The 15,323-nt window shown below is 37.5% G+C and overlaps 1 protein-coding gene across 1 annotated transcript in view; it reads left to right on the top strand.

The window, feature by feature from the left end:
• Positions 1-12,941: 12,941 nt before the first annotated feature.
• CLECL1 (C-type lectin-like 1) overlaps positions 12,942-15,323 on the top strand; it is a 7,230-nt gene continuing 4,848 nt past the window's right edge. Inside the window, 2 exon segments of the mRNA XM_008578081.1 lie at positions 12,942-13,043; positions 13,046-13,214. Of these exon segments, the coding sequence (XP_008576303.1) occupies positions 12,942-13,043; positions 13,046-13,214 (271 nt within the window).

Here is a 15,323-nt window from a genome sequence, read left to right on the forward strand (position 1 = left end):
AATTCTTTTTTCTTTTTTTGGTCTGCCTGTGTTAATTGAAACAGCCCATCTTCAAGGTCAGATATTCTCTTTTCTGCTTGTTCTAGACTGCTAGTTAGACTTTCTGTTGTGTTTTTTATTTCACTGAATGAATCCTTCAGCTTCACAAGCTCTGCTACATTCTTTTTCAGGGCATTGATTTCTTTGTACATTTCTTCTTTCAGGTCCTGTATATTTTTCTCATTTCATTGTGTTGTCTGAGTTTTGTTGTAGCTCATTTAGTTTCCTTAAAATTGTTGCTCAAAATTCCTTGTCAGTCATTTTGAGGACTTCCTGTTCTATAGGATCTAGAACTTGAGAGCTATTATTTTCCTTTGGCAGTAATGTAGTTTCTTGATTTTTTAGATTTCTGGTATCTTTCCTTTGGTGTTTGGTCATTGTGGCAGGGGGTATCATGGTTCACTTGTTCCACCCCAATGTCTGGCCTGGATCCTGAAGGGACTGCCAAATCTGGGCAGTGGGGACTGACCTTGGCTATGGGCTCCATGGTGCCTGCCAGTTCCAGCATGGCTGGCTAGGGGCATGTCAGCCTGGCAGCTTTCAAGCCTCTCTGGTGAAAGGGACTGGACTGTGGTGGGTGTCCTGTGGCATGTAGTGCCTACCTCTTCCAGCATGGCTGTCTCGGGGTGTGTGGGCCTGGCAACTTTCAGGCCTCTCTAGGCAGTGGGGCTGGCCTGGGCTGGGCATCCCACCCATGGCACCTGCCTGTTCCAGCACAGCTGACTCAGGGCATGTGGGCCCAGAGGCTCTTGGGCCTCTCTTGGTGGTGGGGACTGGCCTGGGCTGGGGTTCCCACAGTGCCTGCCTGTTCTGGCATGGGTGTACAATGCATAGTTATTTTGCTCTAGAAAAAAAAAAAAACCTGTTTTTTAAATAAACATAAATACAGAATTTTTAAAGGGAATAATTTCATTATTTAAAGTACAACTCTAATTTCTTGTGGCCAATTACAAATATTAAGAATGAGTGTGCTTTAAGGTCTTCTATGTTAAATAAAATCTTGAAGTCCCATGTATGCTGTGAAGTCACCTGTACACACAAGCTGCAGTGTCATCTAGTGGCTGGATAGAAACACCGTACTTTTCTTTTGAGTAGCTCACCCTTAGATAACATGAAAAAAGATTTCTCTTGAGTATAGTTAAAGATAATGTATTGTACATTTCAAAATTGCTAAGAGAGTAAATTTTACATGTTCTCACCACAAAAAATTAAGTATTTGAGATGATGGATATATTTATTAGCTTGATTTAATCATTCCATATTGTGTATATACACATACATATTATAACATTATATTGTACCCCATAAATATATACAATTAGAATTTCTAAATTCACAATAAAATTTTTAAAAAGTTGTCTTAGTTATTTTTTACTCCCATGCATGGGTAATGATTCATGATTTCACTAGTGCCTCATTCTCTTGTTCATGCATGGGCCATGTGGCAGTCAACACTCTCAGCAACACCATTTGTATTTTTTCTAGTTACAAGGGAAATGGCTGTAAACTAGACAAAAACTTAAACCTAGGTAATACTTCATCTCAGTCTTGTTTCTCAATATCTTTTCGGTTAAAAGTAAAGCTAAGAGAGGCTCCCAGCCCACAGCCAGCAAGGAAAGGGGAACTCAGCATTGCAGCCACATAAACTGGTTTCTTTGGCAACCTGAATAAGCTTAGAAGCAGATTCTTCTCTGGAGCCTCCAGGAAGGATCACGACCCTTAATTTTGACCTTGGAAGAACCTAAGCAGAGATCCAACTGAGTCACACTGGACTTCTGAGCCATGGAAATGGCAAGATAATAAATGGGTGGTGTTCTAAGCTGCTACATTTGTGCTAATTTATGGCAACAATAAAAAATTAATGCAGTATGTTTTCAGTTTGTTTCTGGTAAATAGAAATACAATTGATTTTTTATATTAAACTTGTATCCAGCTACCTTCTAAACTCATTTATTAATTCTAATTATTTATCTATAGATTCTCTTGGATTTTCTATAAACAGAATCCTATCTATGGCTGATGTGTGCTATGTTTTTTTTCCCTTCAAATCTGTATAACTTTTAAAAAACATATTGCATTTGCTAAGGCCCCCAGTGATGATGTTAAATAGACAGATGGTAGTGAGCACCTTGTCTTGTTCCCTGTCTCAAAGGGAAAGTTTCCAACATTTTACCTTTAACTGTAATGTTTACTCTGGTTTTTGTTTGTTGGTTGGTTGGTTGTGTTTGGGGAAGAGGGTGATAAAAGATTTCTTCTATTTATTCAATGATCTTAATTTTCATCATAATAGATTTTAAAGTTTCCATTTCCTTCTTTTTTATAATTTCCAAGTTTCAGCCCAAATTCTAATATATGTATTTTATTTCCATGAGCTCATTTTAAATATGCTATTGTTTTTAAAATAATGCATGTCGTTATATTTTAAACATTATAAAATATATTTACTTAAGAGATAATTTAATACTTAAAATTATTAACCTAAATCTAACTTTCTTCAAGTAATATTTGGGCATACTTATTTTAAAATCTGTCTCTGATATTGCATTTTCTGGCATTCTTGGAGTTCTTTGACTGCTGTGTATTATTTCTATTTGTTTTCTAGTTATCTATTTATGTGTCCAGTTATTTTTTATTGTTGTTGCTGAGTGTGAGATTTTTTTTTCGTGGAAAAAAAATGAAAACTAGAATAGTGTTATATTCTTTGACCAATATGGCCTTAATGCTCTCCTCACCTTGACTAAACTTTAAATAGACTTCTTCCTGTCTATAGGCCCCTGATCTCCTTCTTCTTAGATGGTTTACTTTAGGAAAGTTGTAATTTCAAATTCCTTCTCTGCCCTTTCTGAGATAGACATAAATCTTTCAACCTTTTTCACATGTTATACCCCAGGAACGTCTTTCTCAAGGACCTGGGAGCCATCCTTTTGAAATATAATTATCAAGAAAGACAGCACCCTTATCTCCCCATTTCTGTGGAAACACAGGAACCTAACTTCCACAGGTACCAGTCAGCAAACACACATGGCCTCATCTCACTGACCAGCGTCTCCCTAACATGCTCCAGTTCTTCTGCACTAGCTCACCGCAGTACTTAAAATCTTCCAACTTCAGCAGGGTTGAGTTCAATTACTCTGCCCTATTGCAATAGTCTGGAATAAAGTCTTCCCCTAACATGCTCCAGTTCTTCTGCACTAGCTCACCGCAGTACTTAAAATCTTCCCACTTCAGCAGGGTTGAGTTCAATTACTCTGCCCTATTGCAATAGTCTGGAATAAAGTCTTCCTTGACTATTTAATTTGTCTGATACAATTTTTCTTTGACATCTTGTAGAAAAAAATTAAATGTGCTTCTAGCAAATCATCACAGTGACAAGCAATCTAGGATCAATTCCCTTTAATGTGAGTAATAGAAAGGATTTGAAGTTGAGCTTCATCTCCCTCAAAGGCCAGTCTCCTGTTCTATCAGCCTTACTTCTAGGGCAGTATTTTTCTACCTAGGATGTGATGATTTTACCCATCAATGGAAATTTAGCAATGTCCAGATGTATTTTTGGTTGTCCTATTTAGTGTTGGTCGGGGGGTGTCATTATGGAGGGGCAGAGGCTTGTTACTGGTATCTAGAGGGTTAAAGTAAGGAATGCTCCTAAATGTCTTACAATGCACTGGACAGCCCCCAGCAAGAGAGAATAATCTGGCTCAAAATGCCAATAGTGCCAAAACTGGAAAATCTTGTCTGGTGTCTAGCTTTTTGGTGAAACAACCAGATATGTTGATTTTTCAGTCTCCCAGCACCTGCTTGAAGACTGGAATTACCCTGGCATTTAAGACTGCCAGAAGCTCTGCTCAGGTCCTCAGCTTCTTCATCTCTATTTGACATTTTCTATAGGAAAAGCAGTTCATCTTTCTGGTCTCAGCTTTCTTTTGGTTCTGTGTTGTGTCGTTCTGCAATAGTATGTAATCTCATGGATGCCTTTAAGATGATTTGAAATATCTTGCTCAGCTTTATAGGTTGTCCTCATTGTGAAGAGGGTTGGTATTACCTAGCAAGTGGTTATTCATGCTTCTCTTGAATATCTAAATAAAGTAACTTGAAGTTTCATTCTGCCTTTAAAAAGTCTTCTCTCAGGCCGGCCCGGTGGCGCATTGTAGCGGTGTGCCACTTGGGAGCGCAGCGGCGCTCCCGCCGAGGGTTCAGATCCCACATACAGACCGGTTCCCACTCACTGGCTGAGCGAGGTGCGGGCGCGGCACCAAGGTTTGCGATCCCGTTGCCGGTCCCGGTCCGGTACGGGCGTGACACTGAGGGTTGCGATCCGTTGCCGGTCACGAAAAAAGACAAAAAGGAAAAAAAAATTAAAAAATAAATAAATAAAAAGTCTTCTCTTGTGAATAATTCTCAGAAATCCCAGAGAGTTCCTTCAAACCTTGTTGCTTAATAATTCTCACTCTTGACTATTGCTCCAGTCTGTTCCATTGGTCACATCATGCTGATTTATAGCTGGTCCTATATGATGTGGTCTTCAATCCCTGCTACTTTGCTAAGTTTGAGGACATTTGCTCCCTGTATTACCCAAAGCACCAAACCATAAAAGTAACAAAAGTTTGGGGTAGATGATGATAATAACAATAAAGATGATAAAAGCATAGCAGTAATTATAACCAACATTTATATAGTGCTCCTACATACCACAGACTAAATGTTTTATATGTAACTAATTAATTTAATCTTTACATGGCCCTAATATCTCATTTTATATATAGGGAAACCAAATCACAAAGAAATTAAGCACTTTGCCCAAAGACTTTGAATTTCAGATCTAGGATTTGTACTCAGGCAAACTGACACTTTGGAAAGACGTAACTTATTTTGACACATAAAAATATAGAATATTTAAAGATTTTTTTTTTTTTTTTTGCATATCCGGTTTCATTGCTGTTAAAGTTTCTGGCAACTACGATCACAAAGGGCCCCCTACTTGTAGAATACCTCCTGTTTTCCATCTTGCACCCTGTGGCTGAAGCTTGTCGACTTACCTTCAGACTTTTATACATCTACTCTTTCCCTAATTCTTGAGGGTGTTTGTCAAAACACCAGGGGAAGAAATAATGACAACTGAGATGAAAAGCTGACCAAAATGGAATAAAAACATATATATACAAACAAAAATTGGACATGTGATATCTACTGTGGGTTTCAAAAAGCTCTAGCATGGTCCTGGGAATCGAGAAGATCTTACATGTGCATAAGGCAGTGTGTATGCATGTCCAGGAATTACCTGAGAAGAGCCTAAGCTCTCATGTCTGGCTGACCTTGATGCTCAGCCTAGGCAGGAAGTAAAGGCGAAGCGGAGCTGTGAACTGCTTGCCTGACGGCTATAGGTGCACACCAACATGCACACCAAGCCTCTGAGCAAAAGACTGGGAGATCTAGAGTTTAAAAACTAATGAATCAATAAAAAAGATAGACAATGCAGACTTAACAAGTGAGAAGAGACTTAACAAGTCATCACACACACACACACACACACACACACACACACACGATACCAAAATACATAAAAATATAGAATATTTAAAGATTTTTTTTTTTTTTTTTGCATATCCGGTTTCATTGCTGTTAAAGTTTCTGGCAACTACGATCACAAAGGGCCCCCTACTTGTAGAATACCTCCTGTTTTCCATCTTGCACCCTGTGGCTGAAGCTTGTCGACTTACCTTCAGACTTTTATACATCTACTCTTTCCCTAATTCTTGAGGGTGTTTGTCAAAACACCAGGGGAAGAAATAATAACAACTGAGATGAAAAGCTGACCAAAATGGAATAAAAACATATATATACAAACAAAAATTGGACATGTGATATCTACTGTGGGTTTCAAAAAGCTCTAGCATGGTCCTGGGAATCGAGAAGATCTTACATGTGCATAAGGCAGTGTGTATGCATGTCCAGGAATTACCTGAGAAGAGCCTAAGCTCTCATGTCTGGCTGACCTTGATGCTCAGCCTAGGCAGGAAGTAAAGGCGAAGCGGAGCTGTGAACTGCTTGCCTGACGGCTATAGGTGCACACCAACATGCACACCAAGCCTCTGAGCAAAAGACTGGGAGATCTAGAGTTTAAAAACTAATGAATCAATAAAAAAGATGATAGACAATGCAGACTTAACAAGTGAGAAGAGACTTAACAAGTCATCACACACACACACACACACACACACACACACACACACACACACACACACACACATGATACCAAAATGGCAAATAAGCTTATCAAAACACTCAAATTAGTCACTAGAGAAAGGGAAATTAAAACCACAAAAAGAAATTACTACACACCAACTAGAATGTCTAAAATTTAAAAAGAAATTAACAAAAATAAAAACTGGGAATACCAAATGTTGGTGAGAATTTGGATCAACTAACTCTCATGTACCTCTGGAGGGACTGTAAATGGATGACTGCTACCTTAGTTCAGCAGACCTTACAGGAGCTAAACATAGGTATCCCTTATGAACCAGCAGTTTCACTCATTTTTTAACAGAAAGAAATTTGTATGTGCATGCAAACTAAGGTTCAAAAAATTCATAGCAGTTTTATTCAAAACAGCCCTGAACTGAAAACAGATGTTCATCAACTGTAAAATAGATAAAATCCATACAAAAAGCACTATACTCACTACATATGCAAAAACACAAATAAATATCAAAAATCCACTGATGAGCAAAGAAGCCAAACATCAAAGACTACAAACTGTATGATTCCATTTTTATGACATTATTAAAAAGACCTGAGCTGCACAAAAAGCCTTTCCTAGGGAAATAGCAGCAAAGCAGCAATTTAGCTCATCCACAGAGCTCAAGTACTGGTTCCCACAGGAATTTCCCCACTTTAGAAGTAAGCAAAGGACAAAAAAATTAGTTCTGGCTCAGACACATCATCAGAGCCTTGGGTCTGCCTGGGGACATGAGGGATGGAGTCGGGGACCAGATCCCCCTCCCCTGAGCCAGGCACACTGCACCAGTGCCTCAGGGCCCTCCCAGGGGCCTAAGGGATGAAGTTGGGGACCAGACCCCCCCACAATCAGGCACACCACACCAGCACCAAGGAGAATGCCAAAAACATCACCTCTGTGTGGGTGGCCCACCACATCCACCACAATAACCACGGCTGCCACAAAAGCGGCTAGATGCCACAATCACCACGCAGATGGTCCACCAACCGCTAGAGTGCATTGACACAAGAAGGGTCACCGGCAAAGATAAAGAAAAGAAGAGGATGTCTCTCTCCACAAAACCCATTTCAGAGTGACAGAAGAAGCATCTGTTCTCTGATAATATTGAGGGAACTGATCACACCTCTCAGCATTGGACAGATCATCTAGGCGACAAATCAGCAGAGTAACCATTACTCTTTCAGAAGGAGAGAAGAAATCTACAGTAATTAGAGTGGGGAGGAGGAGAGGGAGGGAGAGGGGGTGAGATTGGACAAGGGGCACAAAGAACAAGTATGATTTGTTGCAATATATATGCTAGTAATATTGATTTGATCAACATATGTCAACGTCGAACCCCAAAAATATGTGTAATCAATTTTGATTCAAAAAATTGTTTTTAAATAAAAATAAATAAATAAATAATAACAAAAAAGAAATCAGAAATGTGCTTTAAGATAAATAGCAAATGAAACTAGAAAGCCAGTGGGGTCAGTTCCACTACAAAGACAGGGGTGACTTTGCCTAAATGTTCAGGGATATTTTACTGTGGGACTACATTCAAGGCTCTAAGAGCTTTGCAGAGCCAAAGAAAAATGTGGAATCAGTAGATGGCTACAAAATGTAGCGTTGCTGCTACCTGGCATCTACAGCTGGTAGTTTTTAGGAGTTTTTATTTCCCAAGAGGAAAATATTCTATCTTAACAAAATCAATAACAGCACATTTAATTTCATAACGTTTCAAAAATTACATATATACGTTTAATTGAATGTGGAGTGTGGGTGTATTTCAACAGATTGGGTGTCATATATGAGAGGAGTCACTGAAGCAAGAGAAAAAAAATTCAGTAGAGTACTTTCAGGTAAACTTGTAATATTAAACAGATATATTTGTTTTTGCTTTCTCCAAAAACTCCATTAAAATAGCATTAATAAAACATGTTTAATGACATAAAAAGTGATTAGGAGTAACTAAACGTACTTGAGAAATGTTCACAAATTTTGGAATATGTTAAGTGACTTAGGCCATAGACCCCTGGATACTAAAGGATTCAAGAGCCTGCACCACTAACTCTGTGTTGTCCCTTGTGCTCCTTGGGTTCTGATCATACTCTTGTCTGATCCCCACACCCCGAGTGTGGATAGGACCTGTGACTTGCCTCTAACCCACAAAATACAGCAAACATAATGGGATATACATAATTATGTGTAGGAAAGTACTTCAAAAAGTTTGTGGAAACATGGAATTAGAAGATAATACAAATCCTGCTATGACCTTTCCGCCTTACCCTCATATGTAGTAAGGCATACATAAGATTGCAACATCTGTCTAGCTGGAGAAGACTCTCTCCACTGCTGGGTTTGAGAAAGCAAGATGCCATATTGAGAAAGTCCTTATGGCAATAAAACTGAAGGTTTCATCTGGCTGGTAGCTAAGTAGAAACTGAGGAACTCAGTAGACAGCACACAGGAAACTGAACGCTGCCAAGGACCATGTGAGCTTAGGAACAGATCCTCCCCAAGTGGAGCCTCAGATGAGACCACAGCCACAGCCAGCACTTTGATTTCAGCCTTGTGGGAGCCTGAAGCATGGCATCCACCCAAGCCACGCCCACACTTCTGGCACGCAGACATTGTGAGATAACAAGTGTGCATTTGTATCGCAGAAGCCCTAAATCTAAAAGGGCACTCGCATAGAGTTTGCCTGTTCCAAAGAACTCACCCAGGCCAATAGGTAGACATGGGTTTATCAGACTTAAGGGAGGTGCTGGTGGCAGCAGGTCAGCTAGAAATCCACACTGCCATGGGGTACATACAAGGGTTATATAGTGGACAGATCAAAAGAGAGGCGTAAATCATTCTCATGCTTATGTGTAGACACACACCAGACTCAGAGTTCACAGGAGATCTGGCTGAGTGGATAAGTTAACCCCTCCTGGCACAACTCCATTTACATGCTAATTCATTTACTCTGGGCTCCTGCTTCCCGCTGTCTTCCATTTGTCTTAAAGGAGACGTGCCTTTCCTTGGGTAAACTCCTTGGTCAGGGATAGGTTCCCAGGGGGAGGCGGAACTCTGGTATGCACCGGGAGGGAGAAATAAGTCTCTGTCCCACATTTACCTTACAACATTGTTCTAAACTACTATGTTTATGGTAATTTGTTATTGAGCAATAGAAAACTAATAGAGTAGGTGTTCATGATCGGTAAAAACTGGAGGATTAAAATACATACAAGAAGCACCATGAGCAACCAAATGGCATCCCTACTTTTTGGCAGAAGATTGGAAGCGTACTCCCTGGCAAAACTAAACCGAAAGGAATCTGAATACAGGGTGGAAGTCTCTAGGAAAGATTAACACAGGGTGTGCTTTATTAAAAACAGAGGAATTAGTTGAAATTTTGAATAATGGGAGACATGCTTTGACCCATCTGCTAATTAACTTCAAGATCCTGATAACTAGGCTTAAGGCACCCAGGCAGAAAACTGGAGAATTTCTCCTTGAGAATACTGACCAGTCCAATAAAAAAGACCTACAAATGTTGAGAATAAGAAGAAACAAACGATCTCTGCCAGAATATCCATGGTGATGTTCACTGGTCCCAGATACAGAACATACCATTGCTAATTTAGTACCTCAGTTTTACGTATTATTAATACTTGATATTTAGGAAAGTCTTTAATAAAAGCAGAAACCAAAAAAGCACATATAAGGTAAAGTTCAAACTGAAATGGATGGTAAAGAGAGAAAAAAATTTAAAAAATTCTTATAATTAATAATCTCTGGAGTGGGAGGAAGAGAAATTACTACCTCACTTAAACAAAAGGAACAAAGCGTGAAGAAAGAAAATTTTCAGAACAAGAAAGGACCCTCAGAAATTGAAGTGGTAATAAAATAAATTACCAAAAACAAATTCTATAAAATGGGTGGAGAAAAAACTTGAGGAACTCTCCTAGCTAATAAAATCTAAAGAGAGAGAGATAAAAGGGAATGGTACAGTGTGTAATAATATTATAACATCAGCCTAGAGCACTAATATCTCACTAATAGAAATGCCAGAAAAAGACATTAGAATAAGGGTGGGAAGAAAATTTAAAAAATAAATATAAAAAGAAATTTTCTCAGAAGCTAAGGACTTTGAGTTTCCTGTTTAAAAATCTGACTGAATGCCCAACAGAAAGGGAGAAAACAGACTCGCAAGACATCTACGGGATTTCAGAATTCTAGGAATAAATCAAAGATTCTGAAGGTCTCCAGATAGAAAAGTTAGGCCCAGACATAGGATCAGAAATCAGAATGGTATTGTACTCTTTAACAATTATGTGATCTAGCAGAAGGTGTCACTAAAATTTTGAGGAAATATGATTAACCAGTCTAAACTTCTATATTGTAACGGGCATAAAGAAATATCACGGTTTGTAGGAATAAATATGCTAATAATAAATTTAAAAATTAATCTAAAAAATACACTTTTATATTCCATCAAGCTATACTTCAAGTTCACAGGTATAACAAAAACTCTTCGAATTATGGAAAACTTCACTCTCTCCCTTCCTCTCTCTTCTTTGCTCTCTATTTCTCTCTCGATATATCTTGTCTTGTTGACCAAAAACCTCTTGATCCTAAAGTGAGCAAATTAGCAAATTCTGTGCTAACTGAATGTCTCTGAGTTACTTTTAAACATTATTTACTAGTTAGAGAATATTGATCCCTCAACTTTTGTTTAAACCTGTATTTCTTTACTTACATTTTAAGTTAATGATTTCTTTTAAGCTTGTATTTTACTCCTTATTCTAGAACATATTTCCTCTTTTTGTAACTTTTTTGACACTCCTGAATTGCACTTCCCTTTTCTTAGCTTCCCCCAAAATATCGTTAATTACTTACCACACAATACTGTCTGTTCTGTGTCTTCAACATCTTAACACTATTCACTTTTAATCTTTTATTTTGCTGTTTTAACTTATCTTCCTGCATTGTACTTTAATGAGTCTGTAGAGAAAGGTACCTTTCCAAATTCTTAAGAATGCATATAATTTATTATAAAGTAAGCATTGTTCATTAAACATTACTATTTTCAGCCTCTGTTTGCAAACACATAAATGCCTCTTTTAGGACATTGGTTTCATAGATCAGGAAAAATAAAGTGGACCACCATAAAAAGATGACAAAAAGTTTAGGAGGTAGGAGAGTACATGTTATTGCAGGAAGTAAGTGGTGAGAAAGAGAAATTAACAATATTTATATAGTTCATTACATCTTACAATGTCCCATATGTCACAATGCTAGTTTAATGTTGATCATATTATATCTCTGTTGCAGATTAGAACGTTGCCATTAAAAGATAAATTTGTCCAGTTGTTTGGCTACTATATTTTGTAATCAAGACTCAAGTCCAGGCTTTTAAAATTCCAAATCCAGTACTCTACTATGAACTATGAGGAAAACCTAAAACCAAACAAATATCAAAATTGAAACCAAAACCATGTGAAATATGAGAACAGCCCAGAAAAGAGGGAGTGTTCAAATAATCTTGAGAGACAGAGGTCAGTGTCCCAGGCCTATCAGAATCAGAAATCTCATGGGAGACAGTTACTATACTGAGGAACCCTAAATGCCACAAAGCCAAGATCTACTCTCTAGCTATTTGATTAAGGTAGGTTAAATTCTCTGGATTTTAGGAAGGAAGGGTGACTGCAGTTTAGATAATTCTGAGCAATGCATTTGGGTGGGAACTGAGGAAGTCAACTTATTTATATGCAGAATTTCAGTTAATCTGCTGGCTATGATCCTGACATTTTTCCCATCTGACATTTCTGAGTATGAGTCCTATGGGAGTTTCACAGCTATTTACCTCTGCATATTCTAGGCTGTACTTTTCTCTGCTTTGCTTTATTAATTATCACATAACCATCTACTCTCCATGTCCCAGGAATTTGCTGAAATTTTTAATTAACTGATAAAACCCCACTCCTTTTTGTGTTTTTTAGATTTATAAATTTTAATTCAATTTTAATTTACTTAATATAATTTCAGTGGAATTTTAGAAGAAACAGGAGATAAAAATTTACGTTTAATATATTGTATCCGATGGCAAATTTCTGTAAAGTTCATTTTAAAATTGGGCTTGTTTTCTTTTATGCCATAACCTTGAATTATTTTGACAGAGTGTTATTTGCGTTTCTTATAAATATAACTTTTCCACTGTAGAAGTCCTCTCCATGATCCATGGTTCACCTCAGTTGTGTGTCTTATAAATATAACTTTTCCACTGTAGAAGTCCTCTCCATGATCCATGGTTCACCTCAGTTTACTGTTACTGTAAAGCATACGAGAGAAGAAATAGCTTTAAGAGAATTTTTAAGTATTTAGATACATACACCGCATTTCAAGATGAGGATGAAAGAAGTATTACCCTTTTCTATCACTTTTATAATAGAATTCCTCCTCTTTCTTGTCCCCCTTCCCAAATTCCCATTCCACTTTGGAGAAGATGCTGGTAGTCACAGTTTCTGCAAGAGAATATGTCTGAACGGAAAGTGGAAGTGGTTTATGGAAAAAGTGGTGAGATAACTTCTGTGGCATTAATCAAAGTTAGGAGTATTCCAAATTTAGGAAGAAAACTAACTGAAGAATAAGCTACTGTATGCATAGTAGTTTTCTTCCATATTATGAAACTATTCAAAAACCTATGATCTTGATTAATAGGACTGAACACATTGTTTTTGTTGTTTACTCACTTGGGGAAGTCCACCCACCTGGGGAGCAGAAGTAAGTCTCCATCTCAATATACTTAACTTAGCAGAAGTTTGCTTTCAGAAATATGATTCTCCCTTCAGAAAAGCACCATCTGTGGTCTCGTCTTCCCTTTTGATACCTGCAATGGCTGAAGATATAGTCTATGCTGATATCAGAACTAGAAGGACCTCCCCTTTAGAACATGAATCTCCACTTCAGAGATCCGGTGAGTTGGATTGACAGCACCTTGCAGAATTAATAGTTTACTTTTAATCTCCCTTATTTTTGCCTTGTGTCTATATTTGTCATAATGGATACAGTTAGGAGACTGGGTTCCAAGCAAAATTTATTAAGTGTAACAATAAGAGGGAATGTTTTTAAAGAAACAAAACGTTCATAAAGCTCATTGTAACTTTGGTCTTATATGTAGAACTTCACTTTTGTTTTCATAGCCTCCCTCTTGCTTATCTTTACTGTGCTGAACATCCGGACTCGCACAGTGACTTCTGTACTTGTGACCTCTTTCTGCTCTATAGCTTTACTTACCCTTGATCAAATCTGTCTTTTTATCATAATACGATACGTTGATTTACACTGGCAATTGTTCACATTGTTACTGATCGTTTTTGAATTTGCATACCAACGGGATAAAAATGTTAAACTAAATTCAGGAGACATAAAATGTTAGTATTCTATTTCATGAAGTTAGATGAAATGACTGAGTTATTGAATATTCTGAGAATATGAAGAGATAGACATACAGCTAAAGTTAACAATGTGCCTTCACCACAAAACCGCTTCAAAAAATGACTGATTTGCAAACCGAGTGTATTTTCTATTCCCTGAAGTAGGGAAGTTTTTGCCATATTGTATTTCTATTCTCTCCTCTAGAGTAAGAAATTTTTTCTCTTTTAAAGTTTAAGTAATTTAAAGTCCCCTCTTCTTTTCACTTGCCCTTGTGAAATGAATCAGATGTTTTGTTTTTCTGTATTTCAAAAGAATGCATTTCTTTTATATTTTCAAAGTTTGCAGTTAGCCAATCAATCTAATGTGTGTTCTCTGGTTTCAAGAGCACTTTGTTTCTTATTTTAAACCTTACCTCTCTAAATTAGGGGCTAATCTGCTTTCTTTTCTTCCTAGGCTGGGAACTTTTATTTCCTATGAGATGATGAAACTACTTGAAAAATAAGGTGGACTGTATGACAGAGACTGTTGCCCCAAATCTCACACAACTAGTTCATTTTTCTAGAGTTTATTTAACTCAGTTCAAGAAACAAAACCAAAAATTTTTATTCTGCATGAATAGAACCTTACTTGCTTCCTGGTTTGGGAATTTGGGGACAACATCTTTAATATTATCTATTCCAATCTTATAATGCTAAAATTGAAAAAAAATAAACATAACTATATAAAGATTAAACTTCCTACCTGTAATCATGCTTATGAGCAGAGGTCAACTATCTTATTGCTTTTCCACTGTATGTGTCTTGTGTTGGGTGAATGTAACTTCTGTTCTCCTGTGTCCCATCATTGCAGAGGGAAGAGCTATTTGATATACTGGATTTTCATGTCCTATGGAGTCCTACATAATTGTCCCTGGCCTCTTCCAACTTTCTGTCTTTCAATTTTATTTTTTTGCTCTGGCCCTTGGCCTTCTCTTTGCTCCTGAAAGTTACCATGGTTCTTACCATTTCAGAGCCTTGCATATGTTGAATCCCTCTATCTAATCTCCTAATCTTTGTCTTCCCAGCACCTAACACAGCACTAAGTACAAGCAGGCAATTAGTAGATATTAGATAAGTGGAAGAATTTATGAATGGATGGATGAATAAATGGATTTCATTACATCCTCAATAAAGGCTGTAGGTTTATTAGTTCTCCAAGATAGAAAACAAAGAGCAATATCAGCCTGAAACGGAGCAGCACAGCAGGGAGAGAGCGACTGAACTGAGGCTGTCCCAGGCTAAGTCAGAAATTCGTGCTCGGCTTTATTTTACTTCATGAGCCTAAACGAATGACCTCATATCTCTTGTGTTGGTCCCTTCACAAAATGTAAAGTTTTGTTATACTAAAATTTGGGGTCTGTTATCTCAGTTCTTCATATTAAAAACCTGTAGCAATATCACCACGTTCTTCTCGTGATTGCCTCGATACCCACAATTTGGATTGTTTATGCCTGAAAAATGAAAATATATGGACTTCTATGTCTTTAGGATTAACAAATTTCCACTGAAGATGTTTTAATTAACAATAATAATTTGAACCTAAAACAAAGCATTCTATAGTAATAAGCCACCAAATAAACATTCAGGTCAATCAATCTCGACATATGATT

This window comes from Galeopterus variegatus, unplaced genomic scaffold (assembly GCF_000696425.1).
Source record: "Galeopterus variegatus unplaced genomic scaffold, G_variegatus-3.0.2 Scaffold1626, whole genome shotgun sequence".
Taxonomy (NCBI): Eukaryota; Metazoa; Chordata; class Mammalia; order Dermoptera; family Cynocephalidae; genus Galeopterus; species Galeopterus variegatus.